Genomic DNA, 27633 nt, shown 5'->3' on the forward strand with positions numbered 1-27633 from the left:
TCGCATATGTTCCTCCATTGAAATGTAGTAATAATCTTTCCCTTCTACTTCTCCTGGTCGCATTGCTCTGGTTGTAGTACCTACAAAACGAATCATAAGGTGTTTTTAAAAAAAACTTACAATCATTTCATTTTTACTATTCAAGAGTTTCGATTTAAGAAAGTTCTTTCCTGAAGCAGATTTACCCACAAGATTAATAATAATAGTTGTCATTTATGTGTGTAAAATATCAGTTAGTATCTCATCTTGTTTCACAACAATATATTTATATTTTCCAATCGTGTGTTTCATATAATTTTCAAATTCCTTCTTACTACATAATGTAGAACAATTATCTCTCCAAAAATTATTTGTATCTATTGAATTCAACTTAAATAAAATAAAAGTATTAGCATTATTTCTTATTGAGCGCCGAGGGAGTTAAAAATATAACTGACTAAGATAAATACAATTACAAGAAGAATGTCTCCCTCTTGTATAGGAGCTATCCATTACTGTTTGGTTTCTCTCATTAACACAATCATCAAAGATAACGAGGTTCTTTTTTGATTTATCTAAATCTTGGGGTGAAGGTATATCATCCGTATTATCACTGAGAATACAAGTTATGGGTTTTGGTTTCGATTTTGATTTCTGTGTATCGCAAAATAATTGCATTATATCTTCAATATTATAATCATTTAGTTTGTTTTGAAGTTTAAATAAACTGATAATGTCTTCCTTTTTAAGACCCGCATTAAAACCCTGTGAGAGTAGTTGATACTCGGGTTGAAAACTTGACTTCGTAAAAATTATTAAATTATCATAACCTAAAAAATTAGGACTAAGGAGCATCTTTAAAAGTAAACAGGTTTTTCCACATCTGCTTGAACCAACTATTAGACATCTCAATGAATTTGGAATATTTTTATGGTTATTAAATTTTATCTTATTTTCCCAAACGGGTAAAAAATCATTCATTTATATATTTGGAAAACAAGTCATCTAACTTTTTTTGAGCTATTTTAGAAACTCTATATTTTATTCTGAGTTGGGGTTTAATTTCAAAATAATTCATTATTTTATTTATATAGTATCTTGTATTAACATTTCCATTAAAATTATTTTGAATAATAAATATCATTAAACTCTTATACATTTCCCCAATACAAATAGTCTCTTCCCTTGAAAGAAATGATGTATTATCATCATAATGCATAACATTCATCTCTCTTATTAATCTTGTTAGGTAATTCATTTTTGGTTCTAATTTAAAAGAGTTATATATATATTTTATATTTTTTATTAATATTAATTAAAATTAAATCACAGAAAATACATTGTTTATATGAACCCTCTTTATTAAGTCCTATTCTACCACAACGGCGGCAGATTTCTAAATTATCATATGGAGAGTCTGGAAATTCTAAATCTCCTTCAGAATTTATCATATTAAAACAGTAAATTTTTACTTAAACTAAACGCAAGTTTATTACTTAATAAATACAATGTTTCAAAGCACAAAAGACTAATTTCAATCAAGCTCTACTTCGGTGGAAGATACAGAAAAATATGTCAATGATGTTAAATTGAACAAAGATAAATATGGAAATTTTTGGGTAAAACCAGTTATGGAAAATAACATGAGCCCCTCTATTTCATTTAAAGGAAGAGCTCTAACTATACCTGGAAAGACATCCATTAAAGTAAATCTAACAAAAGTTTCTCCTCTACTCCTGGCAATTTATTCAAAGCTTGAAAAAGTGATCGGACGCGATATGAGTGGGGTTTTTAAAATGAATGATAAGACCATCAACAAAACACGTGGAGAAATTTGTATTTTCTTTAATAATCCAAAGGGTGTAGATCTAAGTAAAATGAATGATGTTAATATTTCTGGTGAAATGTCATTTCGTTCTATGATAATTAGAGATTATCTTAAGACAACTTTCGATATTAAAAATGTCGTGATTGAATCTGTTAATGAAAGAAAGTATATTGGTATAGATGGAAAGGTTTTTTTTGCTAATTAAATATGAGTCATTACAGCAGTGAAGATTTTACTATTTCATTGAACTCGGACGATAGTGATGATAGTATTTCATTGAACTCGGAGGATGGTGATGATTGTATTTCATTGAACTCAGATGATAGTTATGATACTAATAATTTGTGCTCAAATGATAGTTATGAGAGTAGCTTTATTGATGACTCCGAGTATGATTCTGAGTATTCATGTGGTCGTTATGACTCAGATGATTCTGAGTGAAAAAGTGTTTTAGTTTAAGCACAGCGATATATATAAAACGGAGCTGTAAAGCTCAAAAGTGTTTTATTTTAAGCACAGCGATATACAGACTTGGCATTTAATATGGAATTTTTTTTTCTTCTTGACTTGGGTTTACTTTCTGAACTCGGTATATCAATCTGGTGAGTTTCTTTTACGCTTCGGTGATTTCTTTGTTAAAAGAACCATGTCACTGATTGTCTGTCGCAGCAAGAAGTCAATAACAGGATTATATCACAGGTGGCGTGACAAAATGTATGGACAGGTACATTTGACGATTGGCTTCACAATCGGGTATATAAGGGTTGTTGCATTCTGTATTTGTGGAAAACAACTGCTGCACGTCTACAAAAGTTATTGCCGCTTTCCCTGGAGATGGTCCGTCAACTCGACAATGCTGTTTGTCATTTAGTGGTGGCTTTTCGAAATTCCGGCATGAAACAGCGTGCTGTTGCTCGGCAGTATGGCATCACTCAAGGTCAGGGGACAAATATCCTGAAACGAAATGCTCAGAGGGGTGTCCCTACTCCAATACCGAGGTCAGGACGTCCCCGCAGAACCACAAGGAGGGATGATCGCCAGCTGCACCAGTTAGTCCGCAATGGCCGTACCAAGTCAGCTAATCGGCTTAGGGCTGAGTGGCAGCAACTGACAAATGGGCCTTTATCCAGAAGGCTAGTCAACCAACGACTGGTTCAAGCAGGCTATCGTGCCAGGCGTCCCCTGAGAAAGCCACGTCTGACCAGACAACACCGCCAGCACCGATTGCAGTGGGCCAGAGAGCACAGTCAATGGCAGCCAGGACACTGGAATCACGTGATCTTCAGTGACAAGTCTAGATTTCTGGTCTATCGTCAATATGGCCATGTCCGAGTGCACAGACAAGTGCCTGAAGCCTACAACGAAGATTGTATAGTGCCAAGAGTCCAAGCTGGAGGTGGTGGGGTGACCGTTTGGGCTGCTTTTCATGCAGGGGGCAAAACTGACCTGGTTGTTCTGAATGGAAACCTGAACCAGTTCAAGCACAGGGCCATTCTGGAAGAAACATTGCTTCCATTTGTTCGTGCAGCCTTTCGAGGAAACTTTGTCTTCCAAGATGACAATAAACGGCCTCATCGTGCTCACATGATCCAACACTTTCTTGCTGACCATGGTGTAGAGCATATGGGGTGGCCTGCCATGTCCCCGGATATGAATCCGATAGAGAATTTGTGGGCAGAATTAACGCGTCAAATCGACAACTTGGACCAGCAGCCTGCCTCTGTGCGTGAATTGCAGCAGGCTATTGTAACTGCATGGCAAGCGATTCCTGTCCAAACCTTGGCAAATCTCGTGAACAGTATGCCTCAACATGTACGTGCTCTCCTGAATGCTCGTGGGGGTTACACGAAGTACTGAACTGTAATTTTACTGTCCATAATCCCAGTGGTAATTTAACTTTTGTTTTTGTTAAAAAAATTTTTGCCTTTTTTACTTAAATGTGCAAAAAATGTGCAAAATAAAGAGATACTTCTGGAAAACGCACAGAAGTTTAACACAGTACTGTCCGTGAATTGAGTTCGATATCAGTTTACATCACTTTCAAGGATCAATTTATTTGCTTCGAAATGTCAAATGTGGTTTTTGTTTCTTTTAAAGGTCACATTAACAAAATCGAGCATAATTTCAACATAATTCCCATGAACTTTTGGTTCTAAGTCATCTTGAAAAGTCAGTTCACCACCACAAAAAAAATGCCATATTAAATGCCAAGTCTGTATATAAAATGGAGCTGTAAAGCTCAAAAGTGTTTTATTTTAAGCACAGCAATATATATAAAACACCACGTTTTCTCACGCTATAAATATGGTTTATTGTGATACTTGCGAGAAGGAATTAAATATTATAAACAACATATTCTCACCGCAAAACATACATACAACATTCTTAACAAACTTTCCCCTCTTCCACCTAAAACAAAATATTGTAAGGTCTGTAAAACAACCACCCTCAAGAAGGGGTTTAAAGCCCATCTTAAAACAAACAAACACTTGTCAAAATTGTTTACTATTAAGAATTCTGATGGTGCTTTCAAAAATCATATCAGAATACGCATATTTGACTTTCATCCTCCTGGCCCCAACTCAATTGTTGAGGCTGTGGATATCATCAAACCCTCTGTGAAAGATTTTATTGAAAAGACTTATTGAGTTGAAATCAATCAAGTTCTATATGGGTATTAAAATGAAAATCTCAAAAGAAGATCCATTCACTGGTGATGTTTTCACTGATACAGCTTACATGAGAACAGACACACACTTTATAACAACATACAATCAGGTCAATCCCGTTTATGATCAACTGATCAAACAAGAACAAGAACTTGAGCATACTATTACTGGAAGTGCTTTCAATGTAGATGGGATACTATTTATTGACATTCATATTCTTAAATCAGATCCTCTAAACGCTTCTTCTTACATTGATTTACCTAGTGTTATCAAAAATAGAAAAGCAGTTATCAATATCAAAAATAAAGACAATAAATGTTTTCTCTGGTCTATTCTAGCACATCTACATCCACAAGATAGTCATGTTGAAAGAGTATCTCATTATAAAAAATATACGTTGAATACAAAAGATCTAAATTTTCCAATGACTTTAAATGATATTCCTAAATTTGAAAAGATGAATAATTTATCAGTTAATGTTTATGGTCTGACGGAAACAAACAACATTCAGATTTTAAAGCTTTCTGAAAATTATAATCAAACTCATATTAATCTTCTATATTTTAATTCAGAGGAAAATTCACATTATACATACATCAAAGATATTACAAAATTAATAAAACCACAAGTATGTAAAAGAACAAATAAAATATATATTTGTATGCGTTGTCTTAACTTCTTCCATACAAAATAAAGATTAGATAAACATTCAAATTATTGTGGTGAACATAAATCAACGGTAATCAATATGCCTAAAGAAGGCTCAAAGATCTCATTCAAAGATGAAAAGAAAACAATAAATCATCCATTTGTTATATATGCTGATTTTGAAAGTATTCTAGAAAAAATTGATACTGCTTCTCCAGATCCAAAAGAATCATGCACAAATAAATATCAAAAACATACTCCTTGTGGTTTTTGTTATTATATCAAATCATCCATTGGTGATGAATATAACAAGGTAGAGGAGTATAGAGGCTCAAATGTCCCAGAGGAGTTTGTGAAACGACTAGAAAAAGACTGTGTTCGATTAACCAAGATAATGAGAGAAACCAATAAACCAATGTCCTTGATGAGTGAAGAGAAAAGGGAATTTAGAAAAAAACAATGTTTGTCATATTTGTGAGGAGAAAATTGGTGAAGGTCTAAAGGTTAGAGATCATTGTCATCTCACTGGTAAATATAGAGGTCCGGCTCATCAAAGTTGTAATATTAATTATAAACTCCCCTCTTTCATTCCTGTCTTTCTTCATAACAATGCTAATTATGACACTCATCTATTTATCAAGGAACTCTCAAAGACTTGTGGAAGTATCTCAGCAATTCCAAACACAGATCAGAAATACATTTCATTCACAAAAACAATTCATACATCTCCTATAACTCAGATCAGATTTCTTGATCCATTTAAATTCATGGCAAGTCCATTGGCTAACTTGGTTCAAAATCTAAAAGAGTTCCCATGTCTTTCAGAGTATTTTTCAGACAAAGATTTACTAACACAAAAGGGAATTTATCCCTATGACTATATGAACTCATTTGAGAGATTCAATGAAACAAAACTTCCTTCAAAATAAAATTTCTATAATAAATTAAATAATAGTCATATATCTGATAAAGATTATGTACGCGCACAAAATGTTTGGGAAAAATATAACATCAAGAATCTTGGTGAATATCACGATTTGTATCTCAAAACTGATGTGCTTTTGTTGGCTGGTGTGTTTGAGGCTTTCAGAACAATCTGTCATTCTGGATATGGATTGGATCCTGCTCACTATTACACTGCTCCTGGATTGGCTTGGAGTGCTATGTTAAAGATGACTAAGCAAGAGTTGGATCTTATAACAGATGTTGATATGCTCTTGATGATTGAGAAGTCAAAGAGAGGAGGAATTTCACAAGTCTGTTCAAAGAGATATGCTAAAGCAAATAACAAGTACATTCCAAATTATGATCCATCGGTAGAGAGCTCCTACTTGATGTATTATGATGCAAATAACTTGTATGGGTGGGCAATGTCTCAAGCACTTCCTCATGGTGGTTTGAAATGGGTTAAAGAGAAATATCATAAGAAAGTTCTACAAAATCTCTGTATATCAACACAAAAAGAATTGGATGAAACAAAGAAGGGATATTATTTTGAGGTTGATTTGAAATATCCAGAGGAACTCCATAACCGACACAAAGATCTCCCGTTTGCTTGTGAAAAGGAAAGTCCAAAGAAGGAGTGGTTAAGTGATTATCAACAATCATTTAATGTAAAGGGTGTCCCTGGTGTTGGGCTAGCGGCTAGGGTGCCGGCTTAGGATCCTCGGATCCTGGGTTCGAATCCCGGTCAATCGCTGAATTAACGCCAGGGGGGTTGACTCAGCCTGTCATCCTTCCGAGGTCGGCAAATTGAGTACCAGTTCACTGGTAATTCCCTGCTTGTCGTTAAAGGCGGCAAAAAGGGTTGGTGTCAGGAAGGGCATCCGGCCGTAAAACATTGCTTCAAAAAGGGGACCGAAAAAACAACAACAACAACCACAGTTCCCGAAAAAGGCCACCCCCGCTTGCGGGGAAAAATGGCCTCTAAAGGTGGTTTTTAAAATTTTTTAAATTTAATGTAAAGGGTAAAGCATCAGAGAAGCTTCTAACAACACTATACAACAAGAAAAATTATGTGCTCCATCAAAGAGATTTGAGACAATGTCTTTCAAAGGGTCTCCGTGTTGAAAAGATACATAGGATTCTCAAGTTTAATCAGAGTCATTGGTTGAAAGAGTACATTGATTTTAACACACAACGCAGGATTGAATCAAAGAATGATTTTGAGAAAGACTTTTATAAGTTGATGAATAACGCTGTATTTGGAAAAACGATGGAGAATGTTAGAAAGAGGCAAAACATTCGTCTATCAACATCATGGAAACAAGCATCAAAATTGATCAACAGACCAAGCTTCGAGAAAGTAGAAGTTTTTACGGAAAACTTTTGTGCGATACATTTGATGAGAGAAAGCGTTGAGATGGACAAACCTATTTACATTGGTACCTCAATACTTGATTTATCAAAGTCCTTGATGTATGATTACTTTTACAATAACTTGAGGAAGAAATATCAAAATGATGTTAATCTACTTTATATGGATACAGATAGTTTTATTTTAAAAATTAATACTGATGATGTTTATTCAGACATGAAAAAGGACATTAATATCTATGATACTAGTAATTACAGTCCAGAGAGTGAGTTGTTCTCTTCTAAAAATAAAAAGGTGATTGGAAAGTTCAAGGATGAATTAGGAGGATATGTTATGAGTGAATTTATGGGATTGAGGTCAAAGGCCTATGCTTATAAATACATTGTGAATAACGTTGAAAAGACTGATAAGAAGTTAAAAGGTGTAAAGAAAAATGTTATTAAAGAAACAAACTTGAAGGATTATTATAACTGTTTAACAACAAAGAAAGAAGAGTTTAGAAAGATTAATGGAATAAGAAGTTATAAACATCAATTATATTCAGAAGAGGTGAATAAGAAAGCATTGGGGGCTTTTGATGATAAGAGGTTTATTTTAGAAAATGGAATTGATAGTCTCCCTTATGGTTATAAGTGTTAAAATATATATATATAAGTGATAAGATATATAAGTGATAAGTGCACATCGGATTTTTATGTGAAAAAATAAAAAATATTTTTTCACATAAAACGGCTTTTTTGCACGCAAAAAAATTATTTTGCTATTTTCGGAGAAAAAAAGAATTTCGCCCTTTTTCGGGAAAAATAAAATAAAATGCCCTTTTTGGTCGAAAATGTCTGGCAACGCTAAAAAAAATTAGGGAATTTTTCGAAATTTTAAACTGCGATCGAAATTTTTAACTGCGATCGAAATTTTTAACTGCGATCGATCTCAAAAACAAAACGTTGCGTCCACTTGCGTGCGTTGCGTCCCCAGCGTGTACAGCAGTGAGGCGGTGTACTACAGTGAGAGAGTGTACACAAAGTGTGAACAAGTCTCCTATCAAGATGAGTGCTGCTCTTCGTGACAAGTGGCTGAAGGAATTCAACGCTGGCGGCGATGGGGCCACCTTCAAGTACGTGTCGAGTGACACGGCTTTCTGTCGAGCTTGTGAAAAGACTTTCCGGGCGAAGCAGAAGTCTGAGCTGGCCCAACATGTCTGAGGAGACCGCCACAAGAGCAACTTGGCTTGAAGAAGAAGAGGACGGTCACGCAAGCCACCATGGAGGACTTTGGTGGTGGAAAGAGGCACAAGTGCGACGTCGTGGCTCAGGAGCTGTGCCAGGCCATGCTGGCCGCTGGCATCCCATGGTCGAAATTGGAAAACCCTGCCCTCCAGTCGTTCCTGGAGAAGCACATCACTCTCCAGATCCCCGATGAAAGCTGGATTCGAAAGCACTACCTCGACAAGTGCTACGACGAGGCATTGGCGGGGATCCGTGCCGACCTCGGACAGCAGCCCATCTGGCTGTCCGTCGACGAGACGACCGATTCGGCAGGTCGATATGTGGCCAACATCATCGCGGGACGCTTGTCCAAGGAGGGGTACTTTCGTCCCCACCTCGTCCAGTGCATGTTTCTGGAGAAGACCAACTCCGGGGAGATCGTGCGTGCAGTCAATGACACGCTGCGCTATCTTTGGCCTGATTTCAAGCCGGAGTGCCTCAAGGTCCTCGTCAGCGACGCCGCGGCCTATATGATCAAGGCCGGCCATGCCCTGAAGGAACTCTTCCCGGACTTGCTGCATATGACTTGCGTTGCCCACGCACTCCACCGTGTCTGCGAGACAGTCCGACAAATGTTCAAGGACGTCAACGACCTGATTGCCACGACGAAGAAGGTGTTCGTCAAAGCCCCGTCGCGTGTTGTCTTTTGGAAGGAGCAGCAGCCCAATCTTTCTCTCCCCCCGGAGCCCATTCTGACTCGGTGGGGGACGTGGATCGACGCCGCGGTGTTTTACGCCGAGCACTTCGAGGCCGTCAAGGACATTGTGGACCAGCTGAACGATGACGACGCGATGGCAATCCGGAGTGCCAAGGACCTGTTCGGAAAGGCGGACATCAAGCTCAGTTTGGTCTTCTTAAATGCCCACGTGTCGTTCATCCCGAAGATCCTTAAGCAGCTGGAGGAGGCCGGCATGGAGCTGGCCAAGGCCTTCCAGCTCCTTGATCAGGCCAAGGAGGAGCTCGCAAAGATCCGAGGCTGCCGTAAGGAGATCCTGCTCACCAAGTTCAAGGCGGTGCTGCAGCGCAATCCCGACATTGGTGTGCTGAGGACAGTGGCTTTGATCCTGGATGGAGATCAGCACGGATCTGAGGTTGGTGTGCCGGCTGGATTCAAGCTTGCTGACATCCCCCTCTTGAGGTACTGCCCCATCGTCAGCGTCGACGTGGAAAGGTCCTTCTCCGTCTACAGAAACGTCCTCACCGACCGCCGACACTGCCTCACCAAGGAGAACATTACCAAGATAATGATTTCAAACACCTACTTTAACCGTTCCTAAAAGGGTCTTGTCAATTTCTTCTAGTCCTCTACTTATCAAACAATGCGGTTGCAATAAAGGTACCTGAATGTCATTTTTTACCTGTTTACTAGCCCAGAGTGCTTAATGGTGTGCAGGAAAAAGCTTACCATTTTTTGTTCTTTTTTTGACTGATTTCTGAAAAACTTGGTAATAATAAAAAATGAATAAAACGGGGGAAAAAAATATTTCGGGATTTTTTCACATAAAAAAAAAAAATTCCGCTTTTCAAAACATAAAAGGCCTATTTTCTTAACATAAAAATCCGTAGTCTAGCTGATAAGATATATATAAGTGATAAGATATATAAGTGATAAGATAATGGGGTTAGGGATTTTAAGGGGCTACCGCCACCTTTTCTATAAATATATAGATGATAGAACCAAGTATCAACCAGACTAAAGAGTGGAGGTGTAATCAACCTTGGTATATAAATGGAAAACAAAATGAATGTGAAAAATATCAAATAAGTCTTATTGAAAAGGGGTAAAAAAGTTCACAAAACAAATAAGAGAATTAATTTAAATACCGGTGAGTTGGATGAGATGGTGAAGAGAGTGGTAAGAGAATTAAATTATTTCCCACACCTAAACAAATATTTGTAGGATCATTGTTTGAGTGGTCTCCCACATGATCTGCCAGTGTATAAGGACCTGTGCTCAGTGTCAATAGTATAAGAAGGATCATAGGTCCATAAGGCGAGAAGGATCATAGGTTCATAAGGGTAGAAGGATCATAGGTCCATAAGGGTAAATGTTAGGAGGTTCATAAGGGAAGAAGGATCATAGGTTCATAAGGCTAGAAGGATCATAGGTCCATAAGGGTAAATGTTAGGAGGTTCATAAGGGGGAGCAAATATTCGTAGGATCATTGTTTGAGTGGTCTAATGAACAACATTGAGGATAAGAGTAGGTGCCATAGCTAGTATGTCAAAAGGCCAAAAGGTTCGTGAAGATCAGGGTGGGAGAAATAGAGGTGTTAAGGGGAAATGAGGGTGAGAGGAAAATTAACATGTAAGTGAATGGAGAAATGAGGGGTGGTCCAGGAACAGCATTTATTCCCTACTTATGTCTGAACCTTGTGAGCGATATATCTTGAAAAATAAACGAACTACTAAATTCTAATCTGGTGTGTCGGTGTATCTACACATAAGGAAGGCTGCAATTGAAAATTGTGTCGCCACGTCAACATCCAAGATGGCCACCTTGCGTCTTCCACTTTGTGAACTCACATCACTTCACCGACGGGGAACCTAGGCGTAACGCTTGTCAACCCTGAAAATATGGGTCTACCTACTTAATTTCTCATGATTGGATACTTAGATACAGAATTACTGTGGAAAATCTATTATTTTCCTCATGGTGACAGCTAATTTGCATATTACGCAAATTTGACGCCTTTCCACCAAATATATTTTGGTATACTTTTAGTATGGTGTTTAGGGGACATCCCTGAAATGCATAGCAGTGAAAAACGTCCTGTTGCAATTAGTGGTGGGTGAAGCCATATAATTTGTTAGATTGACTGGACAAAAAACCGAGTTCGAGATGACCTTGTTCAGGGAAGGTTTTAAGTGTGTTTGACTGTCCAGAAGTGCAGAGGGAATGTATAATGACTTGACATCATGGAGTAGGTTTGACATCATGGAGCAGGTTTGACATCATGGAGCACGCTTGACATCGTGGAGCAGGTTTGACATCGTGGAGTATGCTTGACATCATGAAGCAGGTTTAACATCATGGTGCAGGTATGACATCATGGAGCAGGTTTGACATCATGGAGCAGGTTTGATATCGTGGAGGAGGTTTGACATCATGGAGCAGATTCAACATCATGGCGCAGGTATGACATCATGGAGCAAGTTTGGCATTGTGGAGCGGCTTGACATTGTGGAGCAGCTTTCACATTGTGGAGTAGGTTTGACATTGTGGAGCAGGTTTGACATCGTGGAGCAGGTTTGACATCGTGGAGCAGGTTTGACATCGTGGAGTAGGCTTGATATCGTGGAGCAGGCTTGATATCGTGGAGCAGGTTTGACATCATGGAGCAGGTTTGACATCGTGGAGTAGGTTTGATATCGTGGAATAGGCTTGACATCATGGAGCAGGTTTGAGATCGTGGAGTCGGTTTGACATCGTGGAGCGGGCTTGATATCGTGGAGCAGGCTTGATATTGTGGAGCAGGTTTGACATTGTGGAGTAGGTTTGACATCATGGAGCAGGCTTGATATCGTGGAGCAGGTTTGACATCGTGGAGTAGGTTTGACATCGTGGCGGAGGTTTGACATCGTGGAGCAGGCTTGATATCATGGAGGAGGTTTGACATCGTGGAGAAGGTTTAACATCGTGGAGCAGGTTTGACATCGTGGAGCAGGTTTGACATCGTGGATCAGGTTTGACATCGTGGAGCAGGTTTGATATTGTGGAGCAGGTTTGATATCGTGGAGAAGGTTTGACATCGAGGAGTAGGCTTGATATCGTGGAGCAGGTTTGACATCGTGGAGCAGTGTTTGACATCATGGAACAGGTTTGACATCGTGGAGTAGGCTTCAAAGGCCAATTGTAAAGGCCAAAGGCCTAATAATATTGTGGAAGGATTGCGCAATGCAGAAGGGACACTCAAGTGCATCTTGCTGAACTGTCAGGTCGGCTGGGGGATGAGAATATAGCTCCTTTTTCTTCATTACTGACAATTTCATTTTCATTCTTCTGTTAAAAGACCTTCCTTATCTACCTACTTCCCCCCTTTCGAGGCCTCCACATAATTTCATGGGGCAGAACTTTGTGTGTGTCTTGAGCAGGAAATAGAAGAGAGTGAGGAAGAAGAGGTGGTGAACTGGTGTGCGAAGAGGAGGGCGACTGGCAGGCAAAAAGGCATGGCCGGCGAGAGTGAAAAGTCGGGAATCAAAAGGCTAGGCGAGTGCCCAATTTTTCGGTGAATAACTCGCCCGGTAAGGTTCATGTAGGAGGGACCAGTGCAGAGTGGTGAGGAAGTAGGCCTATGAGGGCCTGGTAGATATGCATCAGATTTCAAAAATGGAAGAGCGCAGAAGCGTGTCGTGCTCGGCGAGTATTGACGGCCAAACCTGAAGAAAGGTGCGTTTCATTATGTTGTAAGAATTGGAAGGGTAGCGCTGATCGATTGGTTCATGGAGTGTGAGGAAGCGACCCAGGGCGGAGAGAGGTAGGTGGTGAGGCACCATCTTTGGGACCTGCGGCTGAGATAAGGGAGTCATCTAAAACAGGCTAGAATTCCTTACCCCCTCATTCTCTTTCCATTAATCTTTTACCCCCTTTTATTTGATACCACTGCAAAAATTATTTTGTTATTTTGCTCACCTTCCCCTCCCCTTGGGATTAAAGAGAGATATCTGTTGAGGTGTTTGATTGTTGCGTCTGTCTTGCCCCTGCGCCTGTCTGCACTGATTTCATTACTTATTTCTTTATCTCCACATGTCAATGGAATATTTCTGTTGTTTCTTTTGTGCATGGTTTGGTAGTGGAGCAGACTCCACTTGGTCGTGGAATTTTTCTCTTGTTTTTTTTGAATGGCTTGGTGGTATATCCTGCAGTTTCGTTTATCCTTGCCTATTGCCCAGAAACAACTTGCTTTCGTCTCCTGGAAAGCAAATCCAAAGGAAGGAAATCTCATTTCCTTCCACAAAGCCCGAAACAAGTGTGTGTCCACCCTCAGGAGAGCCAGGAAACAATATCTCTCCATTCTCAGGAGAGAACTCTCTTATCTGTCTCCCTCTTCCAAATCCTGGTGGTGTCTGGTCAAATCTGTTTCTGGTGTTTGTTCCCCCTCCATCCCCTCCCTCACCTCAAACGGCCACACGGCTGACTCCACACGTGAAAAAGCTGAATGCCTCAACTCTGTGTTTGCCTCTAAATCTTGTGTCCAAAACCCATCCCTCTCTGTACCCACCGTACCCAGTCGTACCCAGCTGCTCCTGGACTCTGTGTCCTTTCCTCCTGACAAGGTGGAAAAGTTTCTGTCAACCCTCGACTCTGATTCTGCAACTGGACCTGACGGCATCAGCCCACGGGACCTAAAATCCTGTTCTTCCGCTCTTTCAATCCCTCTCTCTGTTCTCTTCACCCTCTCTTTTGCTCAAGGTCATCTGCCATCTGCTTGGAAATCTGCCAACATCACCGCTTTGCACAAAAAAGGTGCAAAAACAGATCCCAGCAACTTCAGACCAAACAGCCTTCTCCCAATTATCAGCAAAGTCATGGAATCCATCATTGCTTCAGATATGAAATCTTTCCTCTTCTCCAATGGCTTGATCTCTGATCATCAATTTGGTTTCAGACCTGGTCACTCTACTCTGGACATGCTGCCCCTGCTTTCTCAACAATGGATGGAGGTCCTCAATACCAAACAGGAAATTAGAGCTGTCTCCCTTGACATATCACGTGCCTTCGATATGGTCTGGCACCCCGCTCTGCTCACCAAACTCTCATCTTTTGGTATCCATGGAAATCTCCATGCGTGGCTGGCGGACTTCCTCTCTAGTCGTAGTCAACGTGTGGCCCTGAATGGGTTTCTCTCATCTCCTCTTCCTGTTCAGGCTGGAGTTCCCCAAGGCAGTGTTCTGGGCCCTGTGCTTTTTCTGGTCTTCATCAATGATCTCTCTGACTCTTGAAAATCCTCTCTATCTCTTTGCTGATGACTCTACTCTCTGTCGCTCCATTCTTCATCCCTCAGATCGGCAGTCTTCAGCCTCCTCACTCTCTGCAGACCTGGACAAAATCACAGACTGGGCAAACAAGTGGAACATGTCTTTCAATCCTGACAAATTTCACACTCTTACGAGGTCTCTCCGAAAAGACCGACTGGACAACCCTCCCATCCACTTTCTGAATAATCCTCTCCAAGAAGTTCTGTCACTCAAGCTTTTGGGTCTCACTATCTGCCATGATCTTTCCTGGGAAAACCACATTTCAAATCTGGCCTCCAAAGCCAGTTGCCGCCTGGGCATCCTCCGTCGTGCGAAGTCCTTCCTTGGCACACCTGAGCTCCTCACCATATACAAGGCTTTCATCCGCAACTCTCCCCTCTGGGCTGGTGCTCCTGGCTCACACCTAGCTCGTCTTCACGCTGTTGAAACCAAAGCATTCAGAATCATTGAAATCTCCCGCGGTGAAGCTAACTCCAAGGGCCTCTCACTCACTCACCGCAGGCAGGTTGGTGGTCTTTCCGTCTTCTACCGACTCCTCTCTGGCCTTGCCCCCCCCCCCCCCAGCTCTCTCTGGGCTCTGTCCCGCAAATATTCCTACAGGTCGCACAAGATCTGCCTGCAACCCTCTTATGGTTAAACTGCCAAAATCAAGACTCTCTGCTCACCTTCACTCCTTCATTCCTCTTTTCTCCTGCCTCTGGAACAAACTCCCTCCCTCTCTTCAATCCCACTCCACCCTCCAGGTCTTTAAAACAGCTGTTCACCACCATCTCTTATCTTCCCCCATCCAAAACCTTGATCTTTTCTACCCCCTGCTAATTTCACCCCAATTCCACTTTTTTGACATACCAACTTCTGTCCTGGAAGTCCTTGGTGTCCTTGTGTTTTATACTTCTACCACCCCCCCCCCCCCCTTCCCACGCCTCCTCCCCCCAAAGCCCTCTCCCTCCCACACATCTCCCTGCTCTCAAATGTTGTGTGCTCTCAAGTGTTTGTGTGCTTCCCCTTCTCTCCCCATCTTGTCTTCCGCTCCCTCTTTTTATATATTTTGTTTGTCTGGTTGATTTGTTTGTGAAGTAAATGTCAGCTCTTTCACGAGCCTCGATTCAGTATACAAAAAAAAAAAAAAAAAAATCCTGAGTGAAGGGTTTGTATTCATTATTGAACTTGCATTGCATTGCTGGATCGGCATATATTTGCATATTGTGTATTGTTGAACAGGGCCGATCTCCTGTGTTTTGATTTATCCTGAGTAAAGGATCTGCATTCATTTTTGAACTTCCATTGCATTGCTGGACGAGCACACATTTGCATACTGTGTATCGGTGAGTGGGGGGGGGGAGTGTAAAGTTGCGTTACCGCTCAGATAATCTCGCTCGGTCATATCTGGCTGCTTAAGCGGCGCGACTCACGAACAGGGGACCCGCCAGCAGGGAACATATTGACCTCCTAAGTACGTCAATTAGGATCTCCGGAGCAATAGGCTATGTCGCGAGCCCTCTACCCAAGGGCTAGGTCGTAACACCCTACGTGTGAATCCAGCAGAAAATGAAGTTGTTCATTTGCCGGAATGTGTTGTTGTGACACATCCTTACCTGTTGAGAAACGGGCGTCCCATAGCGCACCGCTCAGATAATCTCGCTCGGTCATATCTGGCTGCTTAAGCGGCGCGACTCACGAACAGGGGACCCACCAACAGGGAACGTATTGACCTCCTAAGTACGTCAATTAGGATCTCCGGAGCAATAGGCTATGCCGCGAGCCTTCTACCCAAGGGCTAGGTCGCAAAACCCTACGTGTGAATCCAGCAGAAAATGAAGTTGTTCATTTGCCGGAATGTGTTGTTGTGACACATCCTTACCTGTTGAGAAACGGGCGTCCCATAGCGCAATAGGGTCACAAAGTGTTCACAGTTGTTTGAGAGGACGCTGAAGGAGATGTCCTGACCAACTCGGGAGAGGGCTCTCTCCACAATCACTTTTGCTGGCAATGGTTCATAACGATGATCGTATTTATTGGTTGCGTTACCGCTCAGATAATCTCGCTCGGTCATATCTGGCTGCTTAAGCGGCGCGACTCACGAACATGGGACCCACCAACAGGGAACGTATTGACCTCCTAAGTACGTCAATTAGGATCTCCGGAGCAATAGGCTATGCCGCGAGCCCTCCACCCAAGGGCTAGGTCGTAACACCCTACGTGTGAATCCAGCAGAAAATGAAGTTGTTCATTTGCCGGAATGTGTTGTTGTGACACATCCTTACCTGTTGAGAAACGGGCGTCCCATAGCGCAATAGGGTCACAAAGTGTTCACAGTTGTTTGAGAGGACGCTGAAGGAGATGTCCTGACCAACTCGGGAGAGGGCTCTCTCCACAATCACTTTTGCTGGCAATGGTTCATAATGATGATCGTATTTATTGTTGATGCGATAGCGATCAACACCAACAACAATCTTCAATTTATCTTTCTTCACAGTTGGGGTTCCACTAAACACAGATCCTGAACTAGCAGAAGAAGATGCCAGGCCTACACCTGTTGGGAGAGATTAAGAGAAGAATCAATGTTGTCAATGTGTCTTCGACTTGAGTGATCAAAGCAATGGTCTAAAACAGTACACGCTCTGGACTTCTGGCCCAAAATATTCCTAAAACAATAAGTCGGCGTCAGTGGTGTTGTGCCAAATTTTGAAGTGTCGGACCTTTGCAAAAAAAACGACATTATCACCAGATCTACGATCACATCAAGTTTTAACTTGATACTAACCATTTGAGATCCCCTAAGATGAGTGATAAATGAAATACTTACCTTTTACCATGATAATTAAAAGCTACACCCATGTTACCACACCACAGTGTGGTATGGCCAACCGGGTGGAGGTTTTTAGGAGATTCTTCATGGTCTGTGTCGAGATTCTATAAGATCTGAGAGATTCTAAAACACAGTTTTTAGGAGATTCTTCACCATTGAGTGATATGGCCAACCAGGTGGAGGTAAGCTCTCTCCTGAGTGCCATTCTAGTTTAACCCTGATTTGAGCTGCGCTCACGGGTTAACAATAAATTCCTTACCATTGCCAGTCAAGTGAACGACATCGCCATTGCCAATATAAATGGCCCAATGCTGATAACCTGGCCGAGAAATTTCTATAAGGTCTCCGGGCTCTGGATTTGGTGTCTGTTAATAAAATACATGCAAAGCATCAATCAGTGAGAATAAAAGCCGAACAATAAAATAATTAAATAATTGTGCGGTGTGTTCAGTTATCAAGTTTCTTGTCGAGCGCTCGCTGAGTGGTTCAAGCACTCCATTTTAAACCATCGGTAAGGAACAGCTGGCTTGGCAAGCGCTAGCCAGCTGCTTAGTAAGTCATCACACCCCAAGCCCTGAAACCCCTCACCTGCTTTGTTCCATTGTGCTCCATTTTTCGATTCGGACCTGGTGCCTGTTGGTTGTATCGAAGTATGAAGAAATCACGAGAAACACCGCATATCCATCCAACACAAAAGAGGTATTTGTATTGCGGAACACCCGGTTTTTCTCAAGACATTGTCACGTCATTTTTATGAAATGTGTGGGTGAATAAAATAACGTCACATTGTTCCGGGATACGATGTGCATCTGCCATTACCGGAGACAAACGCACCTGACACTATGAACCGACCTGGCAGACAAAGACATTTTCCAAAGTAATTTGATGACTTACCAAGGATGTCAAATACAGATAACGTTAGAAATATCTCCCTGTGATGGTATCGATCTGTATTGGTTGAAGAAACCCGACTTGTCACACAATGTGAAGTTGTGTCCCAGCATTGAAAATCCCGATACCGTGAACTCTTTGGTTCTGACAACAAGATCTGTCACGAAGACACAGATGAAAACATTCAAAATTCAAATCGATGGAGTTAAACATATGTTTTATATACGAGTGGATGTGTGTGTGTGTGTGTGCGTGTGTGTGTGTGTGTGTTTGTGCGTGTGTGTGTGTGTGTGTGTGTGTGTGTGTACGCACTTTGTGATTTGGCAGTTTCAGGTAGGCCCTGCGCTTGTACGCTTCACTTGTATTTTAATAATTTCTCCATGATCAACCTGTTTCAATTTAAATGCCGACGAGATTCTTGGTTAAAACATAAAGGCAACTTTATTTCGGTATCTTGGAGCTCCTTGCAGAGTTCAACCCATTCCTAGCCAATCACATTGGAGAATTTGGTTCGAAGGGTCAGGGGAAGAAATCGTATCTTTCTTTAACATTCTACGAGGAAGTGACAAGAATCATGTCAGAAAAAACCTGGGGTCATGTGAATAACGATGATTGATTTCCAGGGTTGCTGGCAGATCTTGTGCGTCCGGCAGGAATATTTGGGGGACAGAGCGCAGACAGAGCTGGGGGAGCAAGGCCGGAGAGGAGTCGGTAGAAGACAGAAAGACCACCAACCTGCCTGCGGTGACCAATTGAAAGGCCCTCAGAGTTAGCTTCATCGCGGGAGATTCCAATGATTCTGAAAGCTTTAGTTTCAACAGCGTGAAGCCGAGCTAGGTGTGAGGCAGGAGCACTTGCCCAGAGGGGAGAACATTATTCCATTGAGCTGTGGATGAAAACCTTGTCTGTGTTGAGGAGCTCAGGTGTTCCAAGGAAGGACTTCACACGATGGAGGATGCCCAGTCGGCGACTGGATTTGCAGGCCAGCTTGGAAATGTGGTTTTCCCAGGAAAGATCATGGCAGATAGTGAGACCCAAAAGTTTGAGTGACAGAACTTCTTGGAGAGGATTGTTCAGAAAGTAGATGGGAGGGTTGTCCAGTCGGTCTTTTCTGAGAGACAAAGTGAGAGTGTGAGATTTGTCAGGATTGAAAGACATGTTCCACTTGTTTGACCAGTTTGTGATATTGTCCAGGTCTACAGAGAGTAAAATACACGCAAAGCCTGGTGTTAGCTTAGCAGTTAGGGTGCCAACTTGGGATCCTAGGATCCTGGGTTCGAATCCCGGTCGATCGCTGAATTAACATCAGGGGGGTTGACTCAGCCTGTCATCCTTCCGAGGTCCGCAAATTGAGTACCAGTTCACTGGTAGTTCCCTGTGTGTCGCAAGAAGCGACTAACAGGTTTGGCGGCAGGAAGGGCATCTGGCCATAAAACATTGCTTCAAAAAGGGGACCACGGTGCCCAAAAAGGCCAACCCCCGCTGTGCCGGGAAAAATGGCCTCTGAAGGCAGTTCTACAGAGAGTGAAGAGGCTGCCTGCCGATCTGAGGATGGAGATATGGAGCGGCAGAGAGTGGAGTCATCAGAAAAGAGACAGAGAGGATTTTCCAAAGAGTCGGAGAGATCAATTGTCTTGGAAACAGGATTTCGGGAGATTGGAATTGTATCACCCGCAATGCTATTTATAATGTTGACTATATTCCAATTAAGTTATCAATAGTTACATTATCCATCTCCTCCTTTATTCCTTGGAACAGGGACATCAGAAAAAGAGTCCAATTCACATTAGAAAAATTCCAAGAAGCCAGTCCTTCTGAGTCCACAGAGTCCCTTTCTAATTTAAGGTGAGTGATCTCTACCCAGATTATCATGAACCCCCCATTCACATTTCGCTGCTACAAAGGATGAAATTTCCTCGAACACGGATTAATGCAAGGTTCCCACTCCATCGTTTAACACCAGATCCAATTCATCCATTAATATCTCAATCCTCTCGCCATTTCTATCCATGCTTCTGGAGCCACAAAGATTGTTAAGACCATATTTTATCGGTTGCCGAAGACGATAAGAAGAGGCCATTTCGTTGGGTACAAAAGGTAGTTTATTGTACAGAAATCTCCAGCAACTGCTCACGAACGGAAGTCGTAACGGCTTATATAAAACACTTGCACCCTCTTCGGAGGGCGTGGCTCCAACAGCCGCGCGTGCGTCACGACGACACAACCAAACGCCCGTGTGCGTGGGTTAGAACAAACCCATCGTAATGGTAACCGTCACATGCGGATAAGTGAATAAGGTAACCGCGACATGTGCACAAGGTAACCACTACATGCGCCCCCCCAGAAGGCACGCCACGGGCGTGTACGTAGTTCGCGGGTGGAACCGAGCCGGGCTGTTGGTGGAACAGAGCCGGGCCGCGGGTGGAACAGAGCCGGGCCGCGGGTGTTGAGCAGCGGTAGCAGTTGTAGGTGCAGCAGTAGGAATTGCGGGAGTGGCGAGCAGCAGCATCAGCCTCGGGATCCGTCGTAGGAGCAGTAGTAGGAGTTGCGGGAGTGGTGGGCGGGGCGTGGCGGCGCCCATGAGGTGTGCAGCAGCATCAGCCTCGGGATCCGCCGTAGGAGCAGTAGTAGGAGTGGCGAGCAGCAGTACTCGGCCTGTGTGCACGGAGGCGACGAAGTAGCAGTACTCGGCCTGTGTGCGCGAAGGCGACGGGCAGCAGTACTCGGCCTGTGTGCGCGGAGGTGACGAGCAGCGGTGCTCGGCCTGTGTGCGCGAAGGCGACGAAGTAGCCGTGCCCAGCCTGTGAGCGCGGAGGCGACGAAGTAGCAGTACTCGGCCTGTGTGCGCGAAGGCGACGAAGTAGCCGTGCCGCCAACGCCCCGTAACGGCGTCCTTCGGAGGGTCCCGGAGCTGGTTCGCCCCTCCAGTGTGGAAGAAATTGCGGTCGCAATCCTGCCGTGTTCATTCGGCCCCCGAATACGTTCGGCGGGCAACGGGGTCACCAGTTTAGCGGTTGCCAAAGACGATAAGAAGAGGCCATTTCGTTGGGTACAAAAGGTAGTTTATTGTACAGAAATCTCCAGCAACTGCTCATGAACGGAAGTCGTAACGGCTTATATAAAACAAGCACCCTCTTCGGAGGGCGTGGCTCCAACAGCCGCGCGTGCGTCACGACGACACAACCAAACGCCCGTGTGCGTGGGTTAGAACAAACCCATCGTAATGGTAACCGTCACATGCGGATAAGTGAATAAGGTAACCGCGACATGTGCATAAGGTAACCACTACAATATTAGCCTCTAATTCAGCAATGTATTCTATTTAGTTAACAATAAAGGGAATACCAAGCTTAATAAGAATCCCACATCCACTCCAATCCCACCTACTCCATCCCTATGTATGAGGGTATACCCCGGAATTTGAAATGCATTATGGCTTTTGAGCCATGTTTCTTGTAAACATATTGTCAGGTTTAGTTGACAATTCATTTTAAAAAACTTCATAAACGCTGGCCCATGTGTTCCATTGAACTTGGAGCATCCATTGTAATATGAACATTATTCCATTGATGAGTCTTGAGCCTCACAACAATTTCTTTCATGCTGATACATTTTAGCGTCTTTGGGCTTCCTGAAAAGCGCTATATAAAATAAATGCATTATTATTATTATTATTATTAGGATTTTAGGTACGTACGACGGAAGCTTTTGAGGATATCAAGACCAGGAAATGACGTAATTAAATTGTTGTTGTTGTTCGATGAAATTTTCGCCCTCAAAAATCCGTTTTTTCGTCTGTTTCCGTACTGGGAGATAAGGTTTAAACCCACAACACCAACTTGGAAATCATGCATTGCCTTTTAAGCCGATTAATACATATTTTTTATCTTTGAAGATTTTTCAATCGAATCTGGAAAAGTTCTGGAAAGATGACCCAATGACAGATACAATACAATGTAACCACAATTCAAAATACGGATAGGAACAACAGTCAGATGACTGATAAATAATTGATCGAGTGATTAATGAAGAGGAAGAACACACAATACATTATTTATCAAAGAGCATCCATTATTTTTTCTGCCAAATAATAAATAGTTGTAAACTATACGTTATCATTTCGGTTGTGCGATCCATTATAAAATGTTAAAGGACTGAAAGACGACACGAAAATTAATTTGCAATACAAACATCCGGTATGACGTCACGAAAATTAATTTGCAATGCGCACTTCCGGTGTGACGTAGGCGCATTGTTGAAGAAGACGGCAGCAACGGACGTTGTGCGCGGCCGTGTAGCACATCTGAAAAAGGAGAACGAAGATCGGCGTCGTTTGCCTTATATTTCATAATGCCTGAATCGGCGTTAAGGGTCGCGGTGGTGTGTTCTAGCAACCAGAACCGGAGCATGGAAACGCATAGTATTTTAAGGTAAAGGCAGTTTGTGAAACGACAGCCGTTTATTTATTTAATTTTTTTTTTTTGGTCGCCATTTCGGCTTGATGTCGTTAACATTAAATGTAAAGGGTGGAATTTCGTGAGTATTATTATTTTATTTTCCTCAGGGTTTAATAGAACGGTTACTGACGAGATACAATTCGATATATTTGTTAATTTTTTTACTGCGTCATAATCGTTATGGGAAGATTATCTTTGTCGTATGTAATGTTCACTATACTATTACTATACTATACGATGTTGTGTATTTAATGTTCTGAGGTAAATCGCACCAGAAGCGAATCGTTTTCTGTCGGTTATTTAATAACGCCTTGCCTCGTCTTTGTCCTCGCTGCCGCCATTTCCTCCTTCGGCGCCATTTTGTGGTGTCTTCGTTTTCTCGGAATTCAAACTGATTTTCGATCTGAATAAAGATTTCCTTTATTCATTATGGCAAAAGTAACTGTTTTGTGAGAATGCTTAATTTTTATTCTGAAAACGCAAGGACTCGACTATCAGCTTCGATTTACGACGGAGTTGTGTATTTTACGTGCTACATTTATGTATTTTGTTACCCTGCGCTCGCGAAGCGAAAGCAACGTGAGTCATTCCATTCGGGTGCGTGCGTACGTATAACGTACGTACGTACGTCTGCATTTTTAAAATTAATTTTCTCGGCAACCGCTGGTCCGATTGACACGTAATTTTACCATAGGAGCGCCTCCACCTGTAGAATTTTTTTATTCTTAATTATGATGTCATAGGTCACGTGGTACGGACTCGTCTTGGAAAAACGTTACACTATCTCAAACCGCTCTGGAAAAAATATATAAATTGAAACCTCCCAATTGAGACTAGGAAACTGGGTGTGGGGGGGGGTTCTAAAACGCTTCCCTCCACCCACTAAAGAAAATGTATATTAAATATTATAATATGACGCACACTAATAGGGGGTAATTTAATCTAGCCTTTCACATAGCTACAAAGGCTTAGGCACTATAGAGCAATTAAAACAAGAAAGCAATCGGATTGCAAATCCTCACCAGGATGTATTTTCAGTGGTTTTTAAGGCTTTTGTGTTAAAACAAATATGGCGGCCGAACCACGTGACCGATGACGTCGTCATTTGTTTTCTAAACAAATTTATTCCTAGATTATGCTCAAAAAATTTAATCTTGATCGGATGAAGTTTTGTACTTAAATTATGATGTAATAATGGAGGCACCGATGACATCATTAACGTATTTTATTCCCCATGAGTTATTTACAATGAGCAATGTCAATTTTTTCTATTCAGTGCTTTTGGAGATGTAGAGGTGCAAAGCTTTTCCAAAATGGTGGCTGAACCACGTGACCGATGACGTCATTATTATTTTTTGTCTTTGCCACTTTATGCCGATATGGCGCTCAAGAAATATCAACTTGATCGGATGAAGTTTTGTACTTGTCAAATTATGATGTCATAATGGAGGCACCTATGACATTAAGATATTTTATTCCCCATGGAGTTCTATACTATGAGCCATGTCTCAATTATTTTTTTATTCAGCGCTTTTGGAAATATAGGGGTGCAAAGTTTTTCGATTTTTCCAAGATGACGGCGGAACCACGTGACATGACGTCATATATCCCCCCCCCCCCCCCTTCCCACGCCTCCCGCCCCCAAGCCCTCTCCCTCCCACACATCTCCCTGCTCTTAAATGTTGTGTGCTCTCAAGTGTTTGTGTGCTTCCCATTCTTGTCTTCCGCTCCCTCTTTTTGTGTATTTTGTTTGTCTGGTTGATTTGTTTGTGAAGTGGATGTCAGCTCTTTCACAAGCCTCGATTCAGTATACAAAATTTATCATTAAAAAAAAATTATACAGGTGGAGTTGCACCTATGGTGAAAAGTTCCTGTCAATTGGACCAACGGTTGCAGAGAAAATCACATTTATTCTGTGCGGACAAACAAACAGACTCAAATGCAATATCCTCTCCTCAGGCGAGGGTAACGAGGAGCAATCGGAGATTGCAGACCCTCGTCAGGATGTTTACAGTGGTTTTTAAGGCTATTGTGTTAAAACAAATATGGCGGCCAAACCATGTGACCGATGACGTCTTTCTTTTTTTTTTCTCCGCCAATTTATCCCTAGGTTTTGCTGAAGAAATTTCATCTTGATCGGATGAAGTTTTGTACTGGTCGAATTATGACGTCATAATGGAGGCACCGATAACATCATCATTGACATATTTTATTCCCCATGGAGAGTTCTTTGCACTGAGCCATGTCAATTTTTTTTATTTGCAGCAATTTCAGCGCTATAGTGGTGCAGATGTTTTCGGTTTTTCCAAGATTGCGGCCTTCCCACTTGACCTATGACATCATAATTATCATAAAAAAATTATACAGGTGGAGTTGCACCTATGGTGAAAATGTATTGTCAATTGGACCAACGGTTGCAGAGAAAATCATATTTATTCTGTGCGGCAAACAGACAAACAAACAGGCTCAAATGCAATACCCTCTCCTCGGGCGAGGGTAAAAATAAAATAAATAGCTCACCTGGATCAGGTGCAACAGTCACAGACCACCTCAGACCCTGATATTTTTTAATGCCGTGAATAAACTAATGATTTATGCCTGATGTGTTTACAGACTAAAGTACAGGTGAGCTAAAAATGGATCTTTTTTTTATTTTTATTTTTCAAAAGATTCCATTTTTTTGCCTTAAACACCCTGGCACTCTGTGGAACCTCTGAAAGTTTGATGAATATCCGTGGAACTTTCTGAGAAAAATGGCGACACACCAAACGGCTCTCTTGTAGGGAAAGCTTGACAGACTCAAACGGGGGAAAAAGGAAGAACCCCATTGACTCTGTTTGTGATAGTTTGTCGTGAGTTTTTATTAATCATTTATAAAAGGATAAAGTGTGAGGTGGGTTTAGGGAGTGCACTCTTGAGTTCTTTCATCTGTACTGGCGTTGATCTTTATTCCCTACTTTTTAATACAATCTATAAAACATAAATAAACCTCCATATGTGACAATGTCCCGTGTAGGTAATCTTAGCTCTGGTGGATGTGGAGTGCAGTGGAAACTGGTATGTAATCGTAAATAGAATGGGTATCCTATCATATGATTGGGACTGTTGAGTTGTAATTTGGTATACCTATAAATTGTGAAAATGAACCCGTATAGGCACTTTAACATTTTACCTTAAATTAAAAACAATTGCTCTTCATTATTTCGGAGATATATCAGAGGCATATGCATGCATATACACATGCAGGCATATACACGATATCTCGACGTTGTGGACAAGTCATGACAAAACCAGGTCGATGAGTTGGTTTGATAAGAAGCCGATTAGATTTCGATTTTGGGTCTGGTCCAGATCCAGCCCATCTGTGGGATGCAAAACGTAAACTGTGTAGCCTTGTGGAGGTATGCACTCTACCGAGTGCCGTTCTGATATTGTATAGAATCCTGTTCCACTCGTATGTATTTTATTGTCCCCCGTCGCACCGCGGAGCGAAAGGGGGACTGGTTTTCCCCTCCGTCCGTGCGGGCGTGCGTGCGTAAGCGAAGGACCGCATTCGAATTTGGTGTGTGGGTGCAACCCATGTCAAAATCCAAGATGGCCGCCGCCATTTATGTCTGAACCTTGAGCGGAATATCTTGGAAAAATAAGCGAAGTACCAACTTCTAATCTGGTGTGTGGGTGTATCAAGGAAAAAGGAAGAACCCTATTGTAAATTGGGTCGCCACATCAAAATCCAAGATGGCCACCACCATATATATGTCTGAACCTTGTGAGCGGAATATCTTGAAAAATAAGCGAAGTACCAACTTCTAATCTGTTGTGTGTGTGTGTGTGTGTGTGTATCTAGGCATAAGGAAGAACGCTATTGAAAATTGGGTCGCCACGTCAAGATCCAAGATGGCCGCCGCCATATATATGTCTGAACCTTGCACGAAATATCTTGAAAAATAAGCGAAGTACCAACTTCTAATCTGTTGTGTGTGTATCTAGGCATAAGGAAGAACCCTATTGAAAATTGGGTCGCCACGTCAAAATCCAAGATGGCCGCCGCCATATACATGTCTGAACCTTGAGCGAAATATCTTGAAAAATAAACGAACTACTAACTTCTAATCTGGTGTGGGTGTATCTACGCATAAGGAAGAACGCTATTGAAAATTGGGTCGCCACGTCAAAATCGAAGATGGCCACCTCCATGTATGTCTGAACCTTTTGAGCGAAATATCATATCATAGCATGTTTTCTGCGTCTTCTACTTTGTCAACTCGCATCACTTCCCCGACGGGGGACCTAGGCGTAACGCTTGTATGTACTTTATAAATGTACTCGTATTCGTAATTTACGTACTTTATCGACGTTTTTCCATTTTACTTGAACATACTTTATCGTGGTACTCGGTTTTAAAAAGGTTAACGTATAATTAATGGTGGTTATCGCCTACATGTTAGTGCATTATGTGTGGGCAGACCTCCCGATGGATTCAAGCGCAATACCCTTTAGCGACAGTAATGTACAAAGTCTGACATCTGTCAATGGGAGATGTGAAACTGATCCTCAGATTGCAAGAGTTTGTTCACATGTGGTTGCAGCTCACTCAATGAGAGGTGCAAACACACCTTTCAAGTAGGGATTGCTCAGGTTTCCTTTCAGCCTGTTTTTGTTAACACAAAGTCTGTTCACAGACATCTGTGATTCCGAAGAAGAGCGAGAGCATCCTGAGTGTGATTCCCTGGGTATTCTTGTTGCTCAATGTATTTGTAGAACTGGAGGGAAACTGCACTGTAGGTCTCA

General features: G+C 41.9%; 2 protein-coding genes across 4 annotated transcripts in view; one reads left to right on the forward strand and one right to left on the reverse strand.

Annotated features, from left to right (window-relative positions):
• LOC137424660 (phospholipase A and acyltransferase 1) overlaps positions 1-22137 on the reverse strand; it is a 60503-nt gene extending 38366 nt beyond the window's left edge. The window contains exons 1-5 of one of the 3 annotated variants that reach the window (XM_078775732.1): positions 22083-22137; positions 18389-18542; positions 18083-18127; positions 17754-17859; positions 16950-17218 (exon numbers count right to left, since the gene is read on the reverse strand). In XM_078775732.1, coding sequence (XP_078631858.1) covers positions 16950-17218; positions 17754-17859; positions 18083-18106 — 399 coding nt within the window. In that variant the 5' untranslated portion in view covers positions 18107-18127; positions 18389-18542; positions 22083-22137. Of the gene's footprint in view, positions 1-16822; positions 17219-17753; positions 17860-18082; positions 18128-18388; positions 18543-22078 lie in introns of those variants that run through there. The other 2 variants (XM_078775733.1, XM_068112354.2) reach the window with 2 other exon arrangements.
• A 473-nt stretch (positions 22138-22610) lies between these two features.
• LOC137424658 (RNA polymerase II subunit A C-terminal domain phosphatase SSU72) overlaps positions 22611-27633 on the forward strand; it is a 74345-nt gene continuing 69322 nt past the window's right edge. The window contains exon 1 of the mRNA XM_068112352.2: positions 22611-22815. Within this exon, the coding sequence (XP_067968453.1) occupies positions 22736-22815 (80 nt within the window). The 5' untranslated portion in view covers positions 22611-22735. The remainder of the gene's footprint in view (positions 22816-27633) is intronic.

Source organism: Myxine glutinosa, chromosome 4, assembly GCF_964187855.1.
Source record: "Myxine glutinosa chromosome 4, kmMyxGlut1.1, whole genome shotgun sequence".
Lineage (NCBI taxonomy): Eukaryota > Metazoa > Chordata > Myxini > Myxiniformes > Myxinidae > Myxine > Myxine glutinosa.